The sequence below is a fragment of the Pseudochaenichthys georgianus genome, chromosome 16 (genome assembly GCF_902827115.2).
Source record: "Pseudochaenichthys georgianus chromosome 16, fPseGeo1.2, whole genome shotgun sequence".
Lineage (NCBI taxonomy): Eukaryota > Metazoa > Chordata > Actinopteri > Perciformes > Channichthyidae > Pseudochaenichthys > Pseudochaenichthys georgianus.
Genome location: NC_047518.2, coordinates 17,819,035 through 17,843,705, shown reverse-complemented (window position 1 = coordinate 17,843,705; position 24,671 = coordinate 17,819,035). Strand labels below are relative to the sequence as shown.

Sequence of the window (24,671 nt, the reverse complement as noted above, 5' to 3'; positions counted from 1 at the left end):
ATCAGTTCAAATAAGTGCTTCAACATAGTTAACATTGCTGGAGGTATGCACAAATATTGATAGATGTCTTGAAATGCACTGTTGAGGAACCTGCGACCCAAGTTTTTCATTCATTGCAAAACTACACCGTTTGTGAATATGATATGTCAATAAACCTTAGAAAATCTTGAAATCTTGAAAGGGATGTGCAAAATAGTCATTATATACAGTCTTTACTTAACTATTAGTAGAGAATAACGAGTAATGAACATACTTTATAGGGATTCTATTAATATCTAATAATAAAAATAATGAAATTCAATAACATGCTTTAACCACTAGGTGTCCCTTTATATCAGCTGTGCACCTTTATGGTGTAAATACAGCCTATCTACCAATTGGATCAAATATAAAAGTCCGCCGAATTAGTGTTGATACTGCAAGGAGACGTATTGTGTGAAAAGAAATGTAAGATGTTGTTTAATGGCTGATATATTTATGATCCACGTCACGTTTCCAGTGTTGGCGCGAGTTCCTCATGTTTGTCTAGAAGTCTTCTCATCAGGGCTCTATAAATACCGAACTACGGCAGATATGTAATATTTAATGCAGCCGAACCGTGTATTACAATGTCGTTATGTAATGACTTTCAAAGAGAAAAGCAAGCACACTCGGAATAAAGTGTTTTCGGTCTGTTTCCGGTATTTGTTAATGACGATGTGCTGTGAGATGTGAGACTGGAATTGTACAGGGGAAAATAACGTTTCTGCACCATTTTAGATGCGGATTTTGTTAAACTAATACGTTTGCGCTGTGGACCAACACTATACTTTGACGGGGAAGGGGGTAGCAATAAAGATAACACCATTAAATAGTTACACAACATAACAGAAATAATATCGATAGCAGCGTCCCTAGCAACCACCTTGGTAACAATGAAAACGTTGTATAGACACCATTTCCTGAAGTAATCTTCGTAATAACTAGCAAACTAAAGATCATGTACATCCACTGCACACATAATCTGAAATAACAACTCATATTTCTCGCATCAAATGACATCAAAACGCATTTTAATGGCCAAAGTAACTTTAAATAGGCATTTTACACCGAGAATAAAATGAAGTTTGGCCATGTTTTTTTTTTTCTGCAGGGAGAAATGTGAAGATCACGTGACATAGACGCCAGCCATTGGAATGAATGGTGAAAAAAACGTAGGGATCTTACAATTTCAGAGGCGTTTTCGTAGAAATACTACGTCCTACGTTGTGGACCAACGTAGTTATTACACGTTTTTTTGTGAGACTGGGTTGGTATTTTTTGAGAAATCCTCTGTCAAAGTCCCCTGCTGAGAACAAAATCAAGCCACTTCTGCTAAGTTTGATGAGGGAATTCTTTTTTGTTGCCATTAGTTATTCGTGAGATTGATCCTGTTGGACTCAGTACTACCATAGGCGGCGCGTAAGGCTCAGGTTTGGGAAGGCTAAATACTTTTTTTTACCTGACGCTGCCCGCCTCCGTCGTCTGTAGAAAAGAGATCAACTCTCGGTGAAAGCACCGCCTGCTGACCAATCAGAGCTCAGTGTGCGGAGTTTAAATCTATCAAGTCATATTACAGGATAAAGGAAATACAGTTTAAACTGCAGTAGCCTGCAGAGAAGACGCCGACGTGTCGCACTTACATTCATATCACATCATCAATCAGATCATCGATCATCGATCATATAATATAATATCATATCATATATGTCCGTCATGTTACAAAAACAATATTTCCGTCTGAGTCAGCTTCTCGAGCCGTATCTGGCCGTGCAACACTACATTGTCACACATACTGTAAACTATAGTTTAAAAGACAGCAGCCCCATAAGAGGCCAACAAGAGTCACATGGGTTTGTCACTTTGCTGAAGGATATTTGTGACCAGCTATCCAGGCCAGACTCTAAAGACTTTCCAAGGTGTAAAAATGCTGCTGCCGGAGTACTGACTGGAAGTATTGCTGATATCATGTCTACCATCCTCTTAAAGTACTGTCCAACAATATCAGTCTCATAAGAAAGGTGTTTTAACGCTTATTCAAAATAGCAGAGAAACATGCATTATTGTACTCAGGAGGGGACATTGACAGAGGATTACTCAAAAAGTACACAGTAAAAGTAGGCTACTTCATAGTACTTGTGGGACTACTGAGTCCAACAGTGTCAATCTCACGAAGAACTAATGGCAAAAAAAAAAAAAATTCCCTCATCAAACTTAGCAGAAGTGGCTTGATTAGGTTCTCAGGGGGGGACTTTGACAGAGGATTTTAAAAAAAACACACACTAGAAGTACTTCAACGTATTGTGATAGTAGGTGTAAGAATACTGAGTACAGCAGTCTCAATATCATTAAGAACTTATTGTAAAATTGTCTTTTTATCACTCATCAAAGATAGCAGAAAACATGCATTATACGGAGGGGACTCTGACAGAGGATTACGCACAAAGTACACAGTAAAGTACTTCATTTTATTTCTCGTAGCAGTCAACTAGTACCGAGTCCAACAGTGTCAGTTTTATTCAGAACTTATGGTAAAAAATATTTGTATCACTCATTGAATATAGCAGGAAAGAAAATGAAGAGCAGCTGATTGGAGAGACAGCAAGCGCATTTCGTGGCATCTGCAGGCAGTGGCAAGTCCTTCCGGCATATGCCACAGATGCCACAACTTGCCGAGGCATCTGCCGCTGCTCAACGGGAGTTGCCACAAGATACCAGAGTAAGAGAAGGTTTACTGTAGCTGCCACTCGCCTTCTGTGGCAAATGCAGCTATTTAAACCCGTATTTATCGTGTAAAATGTCGCTGTTTTGGCATGACTTTATCAAACTGATCTGTACACAGGACTGATGTGCGATCTCTATTTTTCAAAAAGATTATACATTATCATTTATATTCAATTTTACTTGGAGCATGGTTTGCTAAAATAAACAAACGTGCTATATTTATGATGAAATATTGGCAAGTGAGGGTTGCAACGCCCTTGGCAATTGTCGCTTCTTGAGGGGAGTTTCCACTGCTTGCTACGATAAACCAGGTGTATGACTAGTAAAGACAAATACTTAACAAATACATATCCGTATTCACACAGCAACGTGTACACTGGTGTTATTAGACTTGGCTACAGACTTAGGGCAGCTGTAACTGATTGCAGTTGCCACTGCTAGTGAGATGCTAAGGTTTACTTTATAAATTAGGCAAAGGACTTATATTTGCCCCATGCCTTCAGCAGCAGCAGGCCATTCACTTTGATTTGATCCAGTTATGAAATGTCATAATTTCGACAATAAAGAAATACTATAAACGTTTTCTTGCACGTTTTATCGAACCATCTCCGTTTCTAACTTTCAATATATTCAAAAAGAGATCTCTCTCTCATCTGCGTGCGGAGGCGTGCCTCACAGACATGCTGCTGCGCTGTGCACACTCTTATTATACATCCATGTGTGCACACAGTTCTGCCGGTAATGAATATTAGGATACATTTTGTGAGGAAACTTTTCCACCAATAATTCCAATAAGTATTCCAAAATGTATTCACTTCAGGTTTACGAAAGTAACTGTATTCGGATTAGTTGTTTATCAAATGTAACGCGAGCTGAATACAGTTAGGCTACTTGGTTTTTGTATTCTGATTACGTAACGCCGTTACATATATTCCGTTACAACCCAACCCTGTGTACAGATCATCAGTCCTGTGTACAGATCAGTTCGATAAAGTCATGCCAAAACAGCGACATTTTACACGATAAATACGGGTTTAAATAGCAGCATTTGCCACGGAAGGCGAGTGGCAGCTACCTTAAACGTTCTCTTACTCTGGCATCTTGTGGGAACTCCCGTTGAGCAGCGGCAGATGCCTCGGCAAGTTGTGGCATCTGTGGCACATGCCGGAAGTACTTGCCACAGCTACCACAGAGTAGCGGCCTCTGTGGCATATGCCGGAAGGACTTGCCACTGCCTTCAGATGCCACGAAATGAGCCAGGCCCTACTGGCTGATTGACCGAGTGCAGAATCGCTGTAGCCTACAGTTTAAATCTCCTTACAATGTTGTCCATTTTAGACAAAGGCTTATTATATTTACAGCCCTAATAACATTCATTTTCTGGTCTCAATATGTGTCTTGGCTGTTTTCGTTGTGCTCGCTAAATTCACCTTGTTTATTATCACTATAACACTGACCCAGATCGCTGGATCGCTAGAAACACCGCTGTCATCAGGCTAGCAAGGGCTGTTCCATGCTCTGCTCAACCTCCTGGCGGGAAGCTCCCGCCTTCCCCAATGGACTCAGTAGCGCCCCCTGCTGCCGTGGAGCATGTGCCAGCCACGGCTTAATATTCCGCAGTGAGAAGAAAAAGTTATATATATATATATATGTATAAGTGGGTGTACAGGAACGTATGTATGTATAGCCTATATGTATGTATATTTATTTTAGATATTTAATCTGTATTCCTCGGGATTGTGAGAAACAGCATTTCGATCTCACACTCAGAAGATTGACAATAAAGTTGACTATGATAAAAGCAACAGCTAAATTCAATGTATTACAAATGACTGAGACACTCTAAACAAAACAGCTGCCGTTTAAATAAGCCTTTTGTCCTATAATCTCAGATTTAATATTATATTTCACATAATACAGTGGGTTGTTAGCAGAGCTGCATCATAACTTAAAGTGGACATATCATGCTATATTTGAATAATATGTTGTAGGGCCATACCTATATAAAACATGTCTGTGAAGTTTTTTTTTCAAAATACCAAACAGATCATGCATTTTAGCCATGCCTCATATCGCTCAATTTGCTCTATTCCAGCCCTGTTTTTGCAAGGGCTGATTTTGTGGCAAATGAGCTGCAGCTGACCACGCCCCCCTGCAAAGGAGGGGGGCGAGGCACGAGCGTCATGTTACCATGCTGCAGTGTTGTAGTCAAGTCACCAATTCACGAGTCCAAGTCACCCTCGAGTCACCACTCTTCGAGTCCGAGTCCAAGTCCGAGTCACCAAGGGAGAGTCGTAGTCGAGTCCGAGTCCAAGTCCGAGTCACCCAAGGAGTGTCCAAGTCGAGTCCGAGTCATCATTACCTGTGTTCGAGTCCGAGTCCAATTCCGAGTCACTTAAGAAGAGTCCAAGTCAAGTCCGAGTCACAAGTCTTCATGTATTAATCTTCGTGGATATATGTTTTGAAATGTAGCTGCTCCTCTACATTGCTGTTATCCTGTCTATTGAACTGCTGTGAAGCGAGTTTGGCTACAATTCTTGTAATAGGTGCTATACAAATATAAAGCTTATTTCTAATATTAATATTATTATTATATATAAATAAACTATATTTAAAATGAGTTACCTTTTAGAGAAGTGATTATATTTGTATGCCAATATTTTCCTATGGTAAAGTTTTCGTTTTGCACTTTTATTTTGATAGTAATAAGATTGGGACTCTTATTTTGAAGGAACTTTTACGGGTTAAATCAGTTTACCGATAAAGATTTAGCCCCAGAAAGCACATGGCTACTTAGCATGCAAAATGATGTCATTATGCATGTTAAGTAGCCATGTGCTTTCGTGTTATCGGCTGAATCTTTATTTATTGATTAGATCACGTTACTCTGATGATAGTGTTCAACACAGCCTATATGTCTGAACTCGATCCTTAGAGTAATGTGTGACGGAGCCTTCTCTTCTGTATTGTTTCCACATAACGAGCATTTTGCGCTGCTCTTTTCCAATGTGGAAGCAGAATGTGTGAAAGCATACAGCACGATGCGGGGTGTGTCTGTAGACATCTCTAGACTGGAACAGCGGGGCCCAGTACGTGAACTCGCCATAAAGGATAGAGGACATCAGACTCCAGAGAAAATGTGCTCGAGTCCGAGTCCAAGTCGGAGCGTCAATGTACGAGTCCCCCCCCGTGGGGGGGGGGAATTCACGAGTCCGAGTCCAAGTCATCCTGTGCGAGAATTCACGAGTCCAAGTCCGAGTCGTGTCAATTAGTGCGCGAGTCCGAGTCAAGTCACGAGTCCCGAAAATCGGCACTCAAGTCCGACTCGAGTCCGAGTCCAGGACTCGAGTACTCCATCTCTGCCATGCTGTTACCATGCCACGGCAACCCCCCATTCCCCTGATAGGTGGAGAGTTGCCCATATAGGCGGAGCTCCCTGTTTCTGACGTCAGAACAATTTCTAATCTGTATCAGTCTGTATCAGATCCATTGCAGCCCCGTTTTTAGAGATTTGGGTATGGAGGAAAAGAGAGAGGGTTATGTTTTCTGACACTTGGTGAGTTCCCTGACACACCGGGGACACATATTCATGTATAAAAGACGTACAAAAGTGCATTTTGCATGATAGGTCCCCTTTAAATAACATATCTGGTAGCTTTACTGGAGCTTCTGCAGTTAGTGTTAGCAAAGTGATTGCTTTGAGCTAAATGCTAATATGCTCACAACACTAACATGTCACTGTTTAGGCGGTAATACATTCACCATCTTATATTCATCTTAAGCAGTTATTTGTCATAACTCAAAGTATAGGTCAGATAGAATATTTGACTTGATGATGGCGCTAGATGAAAGGTCAGGGATCCCTAGAGTAACAATGTTTTTGTGAGGAGGTCATTCATGTGTGAGTGGTATTCCTGGTAAGTCTTGCATTCAAAAAAATACAAAACTTTAAAAATAAATTTGAGCACTGCATACAGGCAGGGGCCTGTGCAAAGTTAGGATGATTCTAAGGGCCCGTGACTGACAGGGGTCCCAAAACATTTTAGAACATTAAGAAAAACATTTTAAGTAACCTTTCATCAATCATCAATAATTAACATTAATATATCGTCATATTGATGATGTACACACTAAACTTATGATTCATTTAACTTATTTTCTTCCAAAAGTTAATTATCCAAAGCATCGAACACCCCCCTCTATTTACATGTAATGGTTTGGTCCTGCCTCCAAACGCTGTGCGGCACCGGCCCTTTCTAGCAGAGAGAGAGACTAGTGAGAGCATCTGAGGAGGGATGCTAGTACTTACGTGTGTACGATGTCTCAACGACTAACAAAGTCAGGCTTTCAAGAAAGAAAAGAAAGGAGAGAAAGACAAGAGAGAGGGACTAAAGGGCGACAGTATGTCACCCAGTTTTTCAAAAGAAAAGGTGGGTGTGGTCCATGAGTGGTGGAAATTAGTCTGTTAGCTAAGCGTAGTCCATTGTAAATAATAATTGTAATCTTCACAGAAAATTCAGAGGTTTTTCATTTCACTCCTCTTTTAGCTGACATTTAATAAATGCAGGTACATTTTTAGCAGCTATTCATACTAAATCAGTTGTGCCTCCCCCTGGTGCCAGGACCAACAGATCCATCTTTAGGCTCCGCAGCCCTGTCCCCCCATAAGGCTTTGCAGTCTTGCCATGCTGTCCATTGAAAGCCAGTTGGCTAGAAAGCTGGACTTCAAGGACTTGATCAGTGACTTTTCCCGTAAAAGAAGGCTAGGTGCTGGGCTCTTGGTGAGTAAGGCTGAGCCAGGGCTCGTAATAACTGGGCTATGGTAACGATATTGGATCACTACACAGAAGATGCATGATGAGAAAAAGACTGAGAACAGGTAATAGGCTCTGACCATCAGGCCTTTTCACTTCCATTTCCGTTTTGTTGTCCGTTTACACTTTAATACCCGCTTATTTTGTAGTTGGTATGTATATTTAATAAAATAATCTGCTGCTTATGTTATTTTTTTGTTATAGCATTTTATATTAATCTGCCCTTCAATGTTGACCATTTTCTGGATCTTCTCGGGGATTCTTCAAGTCCCGCCAAATTATGGGTGACTGCACCCAGCCCAGCCCACATAAACTGTCAACGGGGGAGCCTCGCTGCGGGGAAACGGTGGACCTAGTGTCCCGATCGGAGTGGGAATAATAATAATAATAATCCGTGCATTTTATCCATTAATTTCCCCAACATTGTGGTAAATAAACCACACGTTTAATCCATGTTGGTGTACTACAACTACAAAAAGCATCGGTTTGTTTTCTCATCAGGAAATGCAGACCGGCTCAAACAAACGATTTTTAATCATCATCCTCACGATCATTTAATGTATCATATGTTCGCCAAATTGACATGAAAGCACTAATAAATGTAGTTTCATCCACTTGAGTTTACAACTACAAAAATAATCGATTTGTTTTTCTATCACATCCGACGGGAGGAAATTCAGCAGCTCTCACTACCGATTTTTAATCCTAATTTAATCATCATCTTCACCACGATCATTTATGTTTATGTTCGCCGAATTGACATGAAAGCACTGACAAATATGAATATACTGTAGTCAACTCCATTAATAAGTTATTAACGCGTTTCTACGCATGACGACACACTTTGTCCGTGTTTGGCTCTCTCGCCGCACAGTGAAGCGTTCCCGCATTGACGTCACTTCCGGCTTCCCCCAAAACTCCAAAATGAGTCGAAGGAATTTCCCCGCGATGTTCGAAATTATTGATATTTATCGGAACGGTATCACAACTTCTTTTTTAAACTGACGGTTCGAGATGACTAGTAGCCCAATATAACAGTTGTTGGGAGGCTGTCACAGGCTCTTTAATGTTCACTTTATTTTAATTTAAGAGGTCATGTATATTTAAGTTATATTTATTTAGATTTTTGAATGTTCCATTTAAAAATGTTATTAAAAAGGCATGTACACCATGATGACTATTGAGGTTCTATTGTCAGGAATGTTAGTGTTATTTCAAATAGTGAATTCTACTGCAGTAGAATGTTGCACGTCTGCACAGTGTTATATTGTCACAGCTCAATGTCAGTAAATATTGTGCAGTTAGTATTGGACTACAAGATAGATGCAAGCCTGTACAGGTAGAGTTCTTAAAAGCATAAATGAGTGGGTTGGGTTCTGGAGGTGTGGTTACAGCATTGTGCTTGGTTGGCGTGGCCTGGGCCTGGTGGTGGGGCCCAATGTGATATCTTTTCATGGGGCCCAAAATCCCTAGCGGCGCCCCTGCATACAGGTATATCAATATAGAAAGTTACATTAAAAGCAGGTGCCTCTGTCAAGGTTGAAATAGACATACTTTCTCTTGTAAGAAAATGTGTTAAAAAAATATAACCCTGGCAGGTCTGTAATGACTCTACGTGTTCTTAAGTGTATGAAGAAGTGTTAATTAGAGAGAAAGAAAACCTTACCTTGAAGAATAGAATAGAGCCGATGAAGATCAGCACGATGAGGGCCAAGCAAATATTACTGAGAGCAGCGATCTCCTCTTTGTAAGGGAAGTTATCAGGCTGCAAAGGAGTCAGAAAAAAAACAGAGCTTATTTGAGGTGCAAGGAGCATTAGATAGTAGAGACATTTGTAACTGTACATCCATCAGTACTGAACTGAGAACATTTCAGAACCTACAAAAGCCTTTCTAAACCATAAAGTTCAATATTGTGCTGTTAAACATCACTGACTTCACTTTCAAGAGGAAAACACTTGAAGTCTCGTACCAGTTGCTGCAGGTAATCCTGTATCGTGTTGGGGTAAACCACAACGCTGATCGCCACCAGGGTGTTCAGAGCAAAGTCGAATATTTGGTAACAGAAAAATGGGATGATCCAGGTGGGATGCAGCTGAAACGGAGATAGAGATATGTCTTTTAGGTATTTAAGTTAGATATTGTGGACATCAATCAGAGCTAGAACTGGGAGATTACATTATGTTTAAAATAAAAATATTTGTATTATTTTAACACTGTACATTTAGCCTTATTTTAACCAGTAGCATTGTAAATAGTATTATGAAGAAAATAAACAACACTTTCTATGACACAGGTGTCATAGAAAGTGTTGTTGATTTTCTTCATAATACAATTTAATACTAAACATAGGTCTATGTTTATAATGCAATATTAACATACATGAATGCGTTATAATTGGCATATAGCACTTTATTATTAGAGTTAAAAGCATTCATTAATATATTAAAAGTAGTTGAAGTAAACTTTGACCACTTATAGTGGTATACCCAGCTTGTAATGAATTAAATCAGCTTATGCCGCACGTTGTAATGCTTTATCTACATTGGTGTCATAGAAGGTGTTACTGAAATCCTAATGACTCATCAGTTTACCTTGTATGCACCGTATGCTGCCATCCCACATATCAGTATCATCAGCACAGAGATCGCAGAGGCAATGCACATGCCTGCAGCAGAGGAAGGGGGAGTCAAAATCACAAGGCACATTCAATGACAACATCATGTTCTCTGAAATACAAATTCTGTACAAATCAAATCAAGTTTTATTTATATAGCACATCTTAAAAACGATTTTTGGTCAAGCCAAAGTGCTGTACATGCAAATAAGAAGATAAGCAACAAGCTGCATTATGTCAACCAGACATGAACCTCCACTCTGTCATTCGCTCCATGCCAACCCAGCCTCAAACCAACCCTGCATAACATTCTGTTACATAAGAATAGCGCCGTGCAAAACCAAAACACAGTGACAAGGGTATAGTGGAAGAAATAGGGAGTTTAACTCCATGCCCATTTACAATAAACTGAAAATCAAAGGATGAATCGCATTTTCTCTGAAAAGGGCTTGAAAGTGTATAGAAAGGCAATATAAAACGATTTTCTCAGCCTCTAATTTAGCTATGTTTAAAGTGGGCAGAAAGAGTTAGAGACCTCTGGATAATCTCAAATGTTTATGAAAATGTCATGATTATAAAAAGAGATGGTTTTAACATGCAATAACTGAGCTGTGTGTCCACTTTAACTTTGGAAAAAGACATGCTAGCTGTCCACTCTTTATGCTAGCTAAACTAAACTAATCCCACCCTGATCTAGTACATCACAAATCTGTGCCTATGATTTAAGAACAGGAGAAAAAAGGTTTGAATAATCAGTCAGAATAATCCTTCCCTCACTTATTCTTTATCCTTTGAACAAGTGGGTGGAAAAGTTTTGGCAGGTGATTTATTTTGAGGATTTTGTGAGTAGACCACTTCCCCATGTTCTAAATGCGTGGTAGCTTGCTAACAAACAATATTTGCACCTTGTATTTAGAATTCATGGAGAGATTAAAACCTGAGCAAAACGTTTATGTTTGTAGGTCTCTTTAGATTTAGGACATGGGGAAATGGGTCACGTCAGCCCACTGTCGCCCAAATTAATATTACAACAACATACATGTCTACTTATTTTTCCCTGTTTTTACAGATGGACAGAAATAGATTAGAACACTTTTTTCCACTTCCAAGGAATTTAAATTCAACACATGACTTCCCTCTCTAGGCTTCCGTAATCTACCTCAACATACAGATATTTTTATGTTAGATTTTTTGTGAAATGGTCGAACATTCTATGAACAACACAACGGCATGATATATTAAAGCAGAAATAGCATAGCACAGAGCAGCGTTATGTCCTAACCTACTGCTGTGCATGTTTTGAAGTCATATTGAATTATGTATGTTGAATTATGTATTTGAACCATTGTTCCAAATGACTAGTGCCTCTGCCAAGAAAAGCACAGCATCAAACACATACAGTATTTTGCTGAAAAAACTTCTAACGATTAGCTAAAATAAGCCCTTTTTGAGCCCTGATGCAGCTGTTGCAGCAGCACAAAATAAGCAAAGATGAATGGAGACAAAAAAAAGAGGTATGTACAAACAGTAGGCCTATAAGAGCAATTTAGGAAAAAGTTAAAGGGTCAAAAATATAATCTAGGATAAAGTATTGATATTTAGTATTGTCTGTTTAAATATAGCAAAACCAAAATGAGTTTTGAAATTGTTACTGTGATAGAGACTTTTTAATGTATTAAGTGTCTGTTTTAGTATGACGTGTGTATAAATCATGTCGGATTAATACATTTGTATGCATGTTTCTTGTTTAATGAAGACAAAAACCAATAATAATATAAAAGTGTCATATTTTGATGATTATCTGAATCACTTTCCAGCTAAATTAGCACCATAATTCCAACTGGAGTGGCAAAAGGTCTAAAATGAAATGTAAGAACTGTCACTACAGCTTGACGTTTGTCAAATCAGAATATTTGGAGAGGACCACAGGACTCCTAATCCCTTGGAGCGGTGACAATAGTCAACCCATCACGCTGCTGTCTGTCAGACTGTTCCACTTACACCTGCTGTTAAGAAGGCTTTCCAAACGCTCGCCAAATGGCGTGTCTGTGGCTTTAGGTGTCTGATTTATAAGAAGTGCTGACCGACCATCATCATTCTAGACTAATGTGTGAGGTCACATTAATCACACAATAAATCATTCTATTAGTCAGTTGACAACTCTATTGGGGTTTTCCCCCGCAGGCAGAGATTAAGTCATCTGTCACGCTCCATTATAGGAGATTAAGCTTCAGGTATAATAGAAACACTGTAGAGGTCAGTGGAGTTTTCTTACAGAATGCAAACACACTGTTTATCTGAGATTTTATGAAACATAAATGTTAAGATATTGGAATACAACGATAGTATTGAGTTGATGGTGGTATTGTGAGTTTACACATTCAATGTAAAGCACAGACTGGCTTTATGGGATACTTACTGGCATCATCCATGACATCCAGGTCATTAGCCAACTCAGCACTGGTCAGGTGGTACTGCTCAGGATCACTGAGCGCTGTGAGCAGGATGAGCAACACCACGGCATTGATGAGCTTAGGGACAGAAGACATAGTGGTGAATAAAAAGTCAACAAATGGAGGGAAATACAGACAGAATGCAAAAGGGAGGAGCTGAAAATGAAAACATTTTCATGAGCTGCAGGGAAACAAAACAAAATCCTTAGTGGAGATAGTGGAGCAATGTTAAATGACGTACAGTCAAGCTCTAAGTCCAGGCACATACATTGGCTTTGGTGTTGGTCTGGCCAATGCAGTTCATTATGCAGATGACTCATACATCCCCATTGATCAGATGAATGTCATGGAAAATTCTCTGCCGTCAATAGGGGTGACACAAAATCTGCTACCTGAAGAGGCCAACTTCTAAATTATTCATAGGGAGAGGAGAGAGGATTTTTCCACAAGTGCTGTTTGGTTTAACTAACCGTCTCCTGCTCATTCAGTTAAACAGAGGAAGATAGCCACGAGTGAGAATTGAATATAAAAAAGATTGCACATATATTTTCATGTTTTGATCTAGCAAAATATCCACAGTATGAGTTTTTCTAATTATAAATATTCGTGGTCTTAATTAGGTAAATTGTGTATACATCATTGACGCGAGAGGAACATAAACCAATGAATAACCCACTGAATAATGCCCATTTAGAAATAAAGAACCATCATATAAAGGCCTCTATAAGTCAAATAGCTTAGCTAACAGTAAAATAAAATGGTATGCTTTAAAGTTTGCAGTGGGCAAAGAAGCAGCACAATTAATTAATTTTCCTAAAATACACTAATAATATAGGTTTGAATCTTTCTTAAATTCCCTCATAATAATCATAAAATGCAGCACACGGTATGAAGGCTGAGGTATGATGAGGTATGATGTGCTCCTGCTCCTACTTTCCCTGCTCGGTCTCTGCAGGGCTCCAGGAGAAGTGACAGCTGAGGGGCTCACCATGTACCAGACCCCCAGGATGATGGTTGCAGTGCGGACATGGCAGCACAGGCAGCAGCTGGTGGAGAACCAGCGGTCCCACGGGGAAAGCATCATGTTGTCTGCGCGTGTGCTAACAACTGCGCGAGCGTCAACGAACGATGTTGGTGTTTAAAATGGATGGAGCTCGCGCGTTGTGCCTCCGGTCGGTCCTCTGTTGACGAACGGGATCCGGCTGCTTCTGACCTCACCGTGAGCGGCTTAACAAACGTTAGTCAAGCTAACGTCAAGGCAAATATGACTTCCGATTTCACAATACAACTATTTTCTATGTAGCCTACTGCCTACGGAGTAGGATACAAAGAAGACAATAAACACGTTGTAGATCAATGTGTTATGCAAATATCCTTTCTTTCTCTCCTTAATTATCAAAATGAGTTGATAAATTCAGAAGATGTACCATTATTAGTTTTTGTATTACTTTTGTCTACAATGTGGCTTCTAATGACTATTTGATAATCACATAATTTGTCAATTGTGTTCTCAATTAATCGATTAATTGTTAAGTCTACAATTGCTTAAATTATATATCAGAATCCAGGTGACATGTTTTTCCGTTTCATTTCAAAAAGCCTAAATATTCCTCTTAGATGATGGCTGTAGCACAGCTATCTACCTTTAAATTCAGACATTTTACTTTGTCAAACGGGCTTAGAAAAATATGGTTGTCCGGGGCCTTCCTCAAATATATTACTAACTGTCATTAGTAAGGCTGTCCAGTTTCTCCATTATCATAGCTTTTCAGTATATTCTGAATTCAACCAGCAGCATGGTCTGCGACGCGATCATGTAACCACAGCCAAAAAGAGTCACTTCAAACGTTCAGACTGTCCTGTGCTTCATGCAATATTTACACATTTCATCATGTTACCTTCATGCCAGGGCTTCTTTTTTTTTTTTGATACCATAAGTCAAATTAAAATACTGTTTTAATGTATACTCTTTGTTGTTATATAGTCTGTATGCCTCCTCTCTTCCAAACATAAACATTCCCCTGTGTCAGCTTCTCGAGCTATCCTAGCCTATGTGTTGCAGTCGTTAAATGGAGACTATATTATTTTAAACACCAATTTACTGATTTTAACTGTGTTTTAATAGTTTTTGTTGGTCTTTTATGCTAAACAATATTGTCATCAGCAATGCCCTTATTCCCTCATGGGAATAAATAGGTTATTTTATTCTGCCATACAGGAATGTATCAAAAGAAAATGTTGATTTAATGAAGAAATAATGTTATACCTCCCCTGTGTTCCTCACAAGAACAAACAGTTTGCCTCGTTTGTGCTTGATTAAAAAATAAGCAACGCAAAATTATGAACATAAAGCAATGTTTAATTTCCTCAAGCCATGTCGTTGCCTTATTTGTTCATTAGACTGTTAACAACCTGCATACAATGCACACAAGTAAATATTTGACCCAACGCTCTTATTTTGAAGGCTGAACTGCTTCCTGTGTGACTCTGGGGTTCTTGATGCAGTTATCAGTCCTGCTAATGATAAACACTGGGACAGACTAATAGGATCAAATGCCATGATGTAACCTGTCATTTCCAGAAAGTTATAGAAAGGAAGCTTAACTTTAATACTTTACATTTAGAAATGACAAGTGGAATCGTGGCGTGGTTTAGGCCTACTCCCTTTAAATAAGAACAAATATAATATATATTCTAAATACATTTTAAAACCTATTTTAGGGCATTTCCCACCTCATTCACCTTTTTCTTCTGACATTGTTCAGTCCGGACCAAATTCTGTCAGTATTTTTTTAGTCCACGACTTCTTAATGGCAGAATTCCAGTGACTTTTTCAGACCGTCTATGAAATGGAGACGCTGATTTAATTTTCAAACAGGACTTGGCACCTGCCCACACTGCCAACAGTACCATGTTTAATGACCATGGATTTACTGTGCTTGATTATAGCAAACTCGTCTGAGCTGAACTCTATTGAGAATATGTGGGATATTGTCAAGAAGAAGACGAGACACCACACCCAACAACGTAGACGAGCTGAAGGCCACTACTGAAGCAACCTGTGGAGTCATCACAGCTCAGCAGAGCCACAGCCACATGGATGCAGTAATTCAAGCAGGCCCAACACAGTAATTGGATCTGAAACATGAACATACTTTTTAGAAGGCCAATATTTCTGTATTAAAAATCATTTTTTGTATTGGTCTTATGTAATATTCTAATTTTCAGAATTTTTTGATTTCATAATCATCAAGCTCAAAACTTTTAATAGCTAGAAATAATTAACTTTGTGTGTAATTAATCTATATAATAGATGAGTTTCACCATTTGAATTGAATTACATTTTCCACCCTATTCTAATTTATTGAGATGCACCTGTATATTTGTACTGCAGCAGGTCTCTCCCTTCACTGTCACCTTGCATCTGAACAGAGGAGACAGTAAGCCCGCCAAAGGTTCTGCGGGACCTGCATTCTGATTGGCCAAGTCACTTCTGTGTCGAAAACTCTGTTTCGATTGGCTTAGGAACTTCTGTTTATCCTTTGAGAACTGGGTTACGCAAAAAAAAAAAAAAAACACATTACAAATGTACATTTGCAAAGGGCACTTTTCTAATAGGAGGGAAAAAGGGCAGGTGCCCTTTGGTGCACGAGCCTGCAATCACACTTGTGTCTTAGGGGCTTTAAAGTGTGTACAGCATATGATATCCTGTCTTAAGACCTTTGCAGAATACAAGGTATTACTATTAAAACACAGGGAATACAAATGACAAAATGATAATGGGATTGTATATTTAAAAAAAGGAAAGATGGATCCAGGAGGGTGTAAACAAATCATCCATGGCAACTGCCTTGTTAGGCACTTATTGCTAGTTTAATTTTCTGATAATAGTAAATAGTTGTTCCTTTGGATGACTGTTATGTTGCTGGTCCCTCCAGTAGTTGACTCAACCTATAAAAAGAAGCCCAAATATAGAAGAACTGGACTTAATTTAGTCTTTTTACATATGGCTTTAGCTTTTCTTTTATTACAAACATGTTTTACAAAAGGTTTTGAAGACTTTCGAATCAACCACAGGTGGAAAATCATGAAGAGGCTGATGAGACTGCAATGGTACATCTATGCTCAGAGGCTCAGGCCACAAAGCTGTCAGATAGTAAAAACAGCAGGGACACACCATAGAGACTGCAGAGATTGAAATGTTGTAGTCACAGATAAGAATGCAAAAATACAGAACGGGGCATGATTCCCTAGTGCTCAGCCCACTAATGCTCACATCTCATTTATGTCAGTAACACCCTGTTGATGTGAAGTTAACATTTGATCTCTCAGCTCTTTTCAACCAACAGCACTCGCTGTGTAATCATGACGCACAACTTCAAATAAAATAAGACTGCATATAGCAAAGGCCAATTCAACATCATGGACCATTGTTGAGTGACCTGAAGCATGGCAACCGTCTTCATTCCCTACACAGTAAACTCCAGTGGTTAGCCTCCACCACAACATCACATTTCTAAACGTATTTTTACTATGTCTAATTACTACGATACAGCTCTCTCAATCAGTTATTTGATTCGTGGAATTAGAAGACAGAATCAAGCATATCAAATGCATACTTAAGAATCATTAACACCGTGTTAGGTTTAAAGATCCATCGGCCGACACTCAACGTGTATAAAAGTGGTTTCATTTCCAGACTGGTTGTAGGGTGAAGCCCATCATGGAGACCTTGATTCTGCTAGTGTTCTCGTCACAAAAGGTGTTGCATAAACGGGATATGAAGTCTTTTGCATACAGAGGTCTGCAGAGTCGATTCAGTCTCATGTCTCTCTCCTCGCCTTCTTCTTCTTAGCCGGCTTGGGCGCTTGGCTCTCCTCAGGTTTGTCTGAGGAAGCGGGAAGGCAGGAGCTGATTAGTCAGAATTCTAAAGCATGTGATCTACAAATGGTGAACAGGTCGTTTTAGCTCAGTTCTTGTAATTGTCATAAAGGGTTAATCTAATATAATGGCTGACAGATGAGGTTCAGGAAGGGATGACAAAAACAACAAGGCCAACAAGTTAAGGACTGTTTAAAGGGGTCCTATTGTTCTTTTTGGAGGGGTGTAAATGTGCTCACTTTGTTGTGTAGGAGCAGAAAGGCCCTTCTGCTTGGCAGTGGTCTCTCCTTCAGTTGGCTTCAGTGGCACTTGTGTGACAGGGGGTTTCTGGGATATGTTTTCCTTCACTGGTTGCTCCACTCTCACCTAGAGGAAAAAGGAGTTAGTGTTGAAAGAATGAATCAGATCAAATTGCAGTTATGTGGCAAATGTACATATACATTATTTATTGCAATATGGCAGAATGATTCGTCTTATGTACACTTCTAACAGTATTCACACCCTCCATGTGTTACGGCTGTATGTATTCCCCGTTCCTCTACCCAAGTGTGCTGCATTGCTGTAACGAGGTTCAGACGAGGTGCACCTGGAGAAGGAAGTCCTTAAAAGCTCCAGTGCCGCAGCAGAAGAGGGGGAGGCCCCTGGTGTGGGGACTGCTGTGTTTCATGTTACATAATTATAATAAATCCTATGGATATGATGATGTTAAAAAAGGTGTCTTGTGTTCTATTTGGGTTAGTGGTGGAATTTTGTAAGCCCCATAGGGCCATTTTAAGGGTGGGCCGTAACAATATGACACAACGGGAAGCGCTCTGCAGTAAAATGCCCTTCTAATGAGCTGCTCTGGAGTCAGATGTTAGCTCCACTGACCTCGACAGCAGCTGCTTTGACAGGCTGGACGGCAGCAGCACTCTCCTGCTTCTTCATCGAGGCTGCAGGCAGAGCCTCCTTCTCTGGCTCCTCCCCCTGCACAGGACACAAGCAAGGTTATACACGGCAGAGAATTCACAGGGATCTTTAGAAAGGTCATGCAAACCAATCAGGAGCGATAAGAATTTACTTTAATAACGTTTCTTGAATGTCAAGAAGAATAAAAGTCAAATTAGTAAAATAATATGAATGATACAGATACAGGTTAGGTACACCCTGTTACATACACATGTAGTGTGTGTATTAGTCAGTCATACTTAATTTGGGTTTCCTTGATTGGAATTGTACATTTGGAAAACAATGACTTAGGTCACTTGATTTCTGTACAGACAATGTTCTGTTGTCACTACAGGGTATATGCAGGAATCCTGAAGTCAAATGTAATACCCTTTAACACCTTTTTTAAGACCCTTTCCATACATTTTAAGACCTCATCGCCACTTGGAGTTCTAACCAGTTACATTGGCGACACACTTTACCTCACATTGACTATATACAGTATGGATTGTAAGATAGTATAACTAAACAGTTTGTGATAACTCCTTATCACAATTCAGATTAGGGCTGGGCGATATATCTAGTTTACACGATACATCGTGGATTGCACTACATGCGATGTCGTAAATGACCACATCGTGAACATCGAGTATTATGTTGTCAAATCAGTTTCCCGCCGCGGCCAAAATGAGCTTTCCTTTCTCCCTCATAGACACAGTCACAGACGCAGGCACACACGCAGGCCCCGCCTCCAAACGTCCTTTTTCCCGGAGGATCACACAGGCGAGATAATAGCGCAAGGTTTACAAGAGGCTCTCCTGTCATGGAACTTACCAGAGGCTCGTCAGGTGTGTATCACCACAGATAACGGGAGTAACATCATCAAAGCTGTGAGCCTCAATAAGTGGAAAAGACTGCAATGTTTTGGCCACCGGCTGCACCTCGCCATTGGTGAGTAGGCTATCAGTCTGCCTGTTTTTTAATATCAGCGATGTTACAACCATACTTGCCAACCCTCCCGATTTCATTGCCCTCTCCCGGTTTCCTCCCGGGGTCATATTTCTCCCGCATTTCTGACATAATCAGATTTACTCAGTACTGTTTCCACTCGGACTTTAATACAGCTACACCATTGTTTGGTTTCCATGGCAGCGCGTCTCTTTAGTAACGCGCGCAACTGAGGGTGAGTAAAATATATCACAGAAAACAGAACAAGAATCGACAACTCGACCCTCTGCTCACTCCTTTCCAGCCCACACATATGCTCCATCTAGGATGGTGCTACAGGCCGCAAGGCAGTGCACTTACAACTACAATAAGCATGTTAATGTTAATCTAACAGAGCTCCGGCGATCCACTAGCACCCCACCCCGCGGTGGTTTTCAAATGCTCCCGATTTTTTGGGCACAAAACGTGTGGTTAGTACTGACTGCAGACATGACACAATCTTGCACAGAATGCAGCTATTTTTTTGTATATCGTTTTTGACCAAACCAGTTTGACATCATGCACTGGTTTGTTGATATGCACGAAGAATGATTTACCTCACATTTGTCTCATTATTTTACATTCCCTTTTTTCTAAGTATATATTTTTTGTGTGTTGGTTAAAATCATTTTAATAGAAACCACCAGTGGCGACTGGTCATTAGGGGCCCCACCTAGTGTCAGCAGAAAGTATTAAAAATAATGATTACAAAAAAATGCAAAACATAAATTAAAAAATATAATATATTTTAAGATCATGTTTAATCATCTGATTCATCTCATTGCTGTTTTAGTCTGTGTTCTTCTAATTAGTGTCTACAGTGTGTGCCTATTGAGCTGTTTAGAGCCATGTGGGACAAAACCCAGAAGGATAGGCAAATGGACTTAATCTTCAAGTCAAGTTAAGACTGCAATTGTATTGAAAATGGGATCTTACTAAGAGAGAACAATTCAATATTTAAATGATAAAATTACATTTTTTGGGTATCCTTCTGTTGAACTGTCCGTTTAAAATTAATTGAAGCATCAGACAAAAAAAGCTTTTGAAAATAATATTATATTTTGATTTAGGTCAAAATATAATATTTGTAAACCTGAAGAGTCAGTGCCAGTGCGTCAGCAGCCATGAACCTCACTGCAGAAGCTTATAGACATCTAAGTTTGTTGTGCCCCACCACTTTTGTACATATAGAAATGCCACTGGAAACCACTAATGAAGACAGTATAAATAACAATGGTTTAATGCAGACATATGTTGCAGGGACTACTAGAATCATCATACTGGCGTGACTGTAAACATCAAGGGGTTAAATAAAATAAAAAAATGTGTTTTAGAGAAAATTTCAGAATGTCGCGATATATATATATATAAAATCGTGTATCGCGATAGTCAGTAAATATCGCGATATAATTTAGAGACCATATCGCCCAGCCCTAATTCAGATAGAGCAAAGCACAAGAGAATGAATTGTGTGACCAACCCAATGCATTGATTTAGGCATTGTTCCCAAGAGATAAAACAGACAGACTACTGAAGCCTCCTCTCCACATGAACTTCAACCTCTCTGTCAAGGTTAGGTTTAATGCAGTATGCTGCTTTGTTGCTTCTGTACTCTGTGCTCTTTCATTCCAGTAAAACTCCACAGAAACCAATAAACAAAACAATTGACAAAACTTTGAACTATGAAATATATGAAACTTTGGTGAGCTTCAGTGGGGTAAGATTAAGATGGACTTTTATTAATCCCTCGTGGGGAAATTGTTTCTCTGCATTTGACCCATCCTAGTGTTAGGAGCAGTGTGCTGCCATTTTGAACGGCGCCCGGGGAGCAGTGTGGGGAACGGTGCCTTGCTCAGGAACACCTCGGTAGCACTTGGTCTTGCCGGGACTTGAACTGGTGACCTTCCAGTTGCCAAGCCAAGTCCCTATCGACTTCGCCACCACCGCCCCATATGGTAATGCCATATAGGAGCGCCCTCACAAATACCCAGGGGTTAAATTGGGCTGGGGCTGTCCGGGGCTAAGCCCGGCACATAGGACGATGCTCTGACGTCATCACCCTCACACATTTGTCATACGTTTACAAAAAACGATATATATGTTAAGACTTTTCTCGTTCTTAATATAGACTATATTTAGGGTCGATATGTGTTGACTTTACTTTAAAATAGCAGATCTCTGGGACCGGATATAGTTCGGCTTAGTGAACGCGTGTCTCTTCCTCTTCCTCCGCGGCTCCTCCGTGCAGAGAGTCTGCACTGCAGCAGTGTGTGTCAGCGACGTGCAGTCAGGGGAGGCACGGATTGGTCATCGGGAGAGTCGGGACTTAAACGCCGCTGCTTTCTGGCTAGCACTTAGCATTTGGGACCGGACAGCTTTGATCCCCCATCGACAGTGGCGATTCTAGAGTCTGTGGGGGCCCCTCCAACCAGCTTTCATACTTTTTAATAGCCTTAATTTTCGCCAAATTGATTTATCAACTTTTAATACTTTTTGAGACCCCGCGGACACCCTGCACTAGCAGTTACCTGGCCAGCTGTTCCTTCCTCCTCAGCAGCCTTCTTCTTCTTCTTTTTCTTCTTCTTAGTTTTAGCAGCTCCATCACCAGCAGTCTCTCCCTTGTCCTTCTCATCTTCATCATAGTCCTGACAAAGAAAACACATCAAGACATTTGTCAGAAAATAGTTAAAAGATCTGCTAATGTTTTCTTTTACCAGATCTCCAAGATAAGCTCTTACTTATTTACATTTCCTTCCATCTTTTTAAAGCAAATTTTAATTGTGTCGATGTGAATCAGGCAAAGTCATTGCATGGAGAGCGTCGCTAGATGAGATAAGCGATTATCCTACTCTGGCGCCATCTGTTGGTAGAACCAAGAACAGCATTGACACAGCAATACATGCCACTATTCTTACATTTATGTTCATTATTATTATTATACAAATCCAATTGGTACAAAATGTCTATCATGAACAGAGTTTAAAAACACTGTTTGTATTGGGAAATGGTCTAATCTGTCACAATGACAGAACCCACCCGTGTGAGTGTATTGTAGGTGTGTGTGAGTATATTGTGGGTGTGCATGAGTTGTGATATTCCTCATTCTATTCCTTATTCTAACTAAATCATGACAAAGGCTGTTTGTGCCCCAGTCAGAGGAGCCATTAGATACTGCTGGGTTCTTCTTTTTAAACTTCCAGGTAACCCTCATTAGTACTTAGTTTTGCCCTATGACCGTGCACACTTACAGCTACTGCCATCAGCAGGTCCACCTTGGAGGGCTCCGGCAGCGGCTGCTCCACAATGGGAGGGGGCTCAGGAGTTTCCTCCTCATAGTTGCCCCAGACTTCAGCGGGGGCGTTCCAATCAGAGCTGGAGTCCACTGATCCACCATCTGAGTAAGAAAGAGCATGAGAAACTGTAAAACACAATCAGATCTATAAAGTCAAATAGAGCAGTTAAAGCCCATCTTGTCCTTACTGAGTCCGGACCACTCGTCGTCCACTCTAGGCGGGCTGAGGCAGGGCAGCTCCTTCACAGGCTCAGGCTCTACAGACACAGAGGAAGAGGAACTACATTTCAAAACCTTACAGTATCGACTTAGTGAGAGGAGTCTTTTATAAATTCAGATATATAAATTGTTAAATAGATTACCAAGATCATTTTAACTGTTCATTTTAAATCATAACTCAATATTATTTGTTAATCTTTTGTGGTGCGGCATCTATGCCACGCCAATTGATAGAAGACTTTAAGGAATTGGGAAATCTTCCATGGGAGCGATTTATTAAGGCGGCGTTTACACGAGAACGCAAACGGGTTGTTTCCGCTACTTTTCTCTTTCATATAGCCCGTTCGTTCATACGAGGCCGTAACGGACCCCGCAAACGATAACGGGTCCCAAGGTGGATAGATCTACAACCGGAATGCTCTGGGGGGGCCAAACGGCTCCGTGTGTACGTCCTATACGATAATTTTCTGATAACGATGAAGCCATAGCCCCGCCCCTCCTGCTACAGATGTTAGTGCAAAATCTACAGCTCCTCTACCACAACCGTCAGTAACAAGTGGACATGGAGAACTACATGTTGCTAAATCTACCGCGGGGCATAAACAGAAGGGCAACCAGGCAACCATGCTCGGGGGTCTTCTTCGCTGCTTTTGGTGTATTTTGTGGCAGATGTACAGCGCCACTTACAGGCCCGGCATATGTACTACAGCGTCTCCAGTGGTCTCGTGTGAACGGACACGTTAATAAATGAGCCGAATGCGTGTGAACGGAAGACTTTTTTGATAACGAATTCGGTCCGTTTGCGTTCCCGTGTAAATGGGGTCTAAGAGGGGACACGAGGAGCATCATTTTGCTAAAAGAGAAGCTACATATGCCATCTAGGAGGTGTAAACCAGATTAAACCAGTACTTGTCACATCACCACTTTGTTGTAGACTCACCAGCAGTACCAACACCCAGGCTGCTTAAAGACACCAGATTTGGCTCCGCCAGGGCCATCCCCCTGTCAATCACTGTCCAAGACTCTGAAACACACACAGATCACAGATGCTCTAAAAAGGTAATAATCAACACAATTAACTTAATAGTCAGTGGATCACTGGGATCTGTATAACCAAGTAAATATGACGAAATCTGTTTGTCAACTTTGTTTCCATGACCAGACTGTGATTCAAGGTTAAACTCTGAAAAGCATAAAATCAGTATAAAAAGGAAAATAAAAACAAAGGCCTTTTTGTCCTAAGAATAATACTAAATCAGCTGCCAAAATCACACTGCCCCACTGTGTATTCAGCAGCTACTTGGAAGATTATGATTTGCCCAGTGGTCTTTGAAGTAATTGGGCAATATATCAGTATTGGGATACAAGAGTACTTCTTGTGTTAGACTTGGAATATGGTATAAGGGTTGTCTTTTTTCCTGGTTCCAGGCTGTATTATAGGGAAGTGATGTGATTTTCTCCCACATGAACATAATATCCACGTTACCAATCATTATTTATCAATAAAATCAAGCTGTAAATAATTTTTAAAAGGACAAATACTCAAACCTACAATATGTTTGCAATATCAACAGAGCATTTGTTAAAATATTGTAATATTTGATTAACTTCATATCCCCAAGATCTCTAGCCGAGCAGCCTTGAGGTCAGATTTACTGTTGGTCCAATGACAAAAACTTTAACTTTATAATCTTTAAGTCTATTATTTTATAATGCTATCAATGTAGTTGCGACAGTTTT

The 24,671-nt window shown here is 40.1% G+C and overlaps 2 protein-coding genes across 2 annotated transcripts in view; both read right to left on the bottom strand.

Annotated features, from left to right (window-relative positions):
• The window catches only part of LOC117460437 (lysosomal-associated transmembrane protein 4B-like), a 42,120-nt gene extending 28,283 nt beyond the window's left edge, over positions 1-13,837 (bottom strand). The window contains exons 1-5 of the mRNA XM_034101842.2: positions 13,614-13,837; positions 12,592-12,703; positions 10,150-10,223; positions 9,528-9,650; positions 9,223-9,321 (exon numbers count right to left, since the gene is read on the bottom strand). Of these exons, the coding sequence (XP_033957733.1) occupies positions 9,223-9,321; positions 9,528-9,650; positions 10,150-10,223; positions 12,592-12,703; positions 13,614-13,709 (504 nt within the window). The 5' untranslated portion in view covers positions 13,710-13,837. The remainder of the gene's footprint in view (positions 1-9,222; positions 9,322-9,527; positions 9,651-10,149; positions 10,224-12,591; positions 12,704-13,613) is intronic.
• A 2,795-nt stretch (positions 13,838-16,632) lies between these two features.
• LOC139435327 (protein LYRIC-like) lies at positions 16,633-23,950 on the bottom strand. The gene is made up of 7 exons (XM_071205827.1): positions 23,872-23,950; positions 22,901-22,969; positions 22,669-22,814; positions 21,949-22,065; positions 18,377-18,472; positions 17,746-17,872; positions 16,633-17,513 (listed from the first exon to the last, which is right to left on the bottom strand). Exons 1-7 carry the CDS (start codon positions 23,927-23,929, stop codon positions 17,449-17,451), a joined length of 678 nt encoding a protein of 225 aa, XP_071061928.1. The 5' UTR covers positions 23,930-23,950; the 3' UTR covers positions 16,633-17,448.
• Between the last annotated feature and the right edge of the window lie 721 nt (positions 23,951-24,671).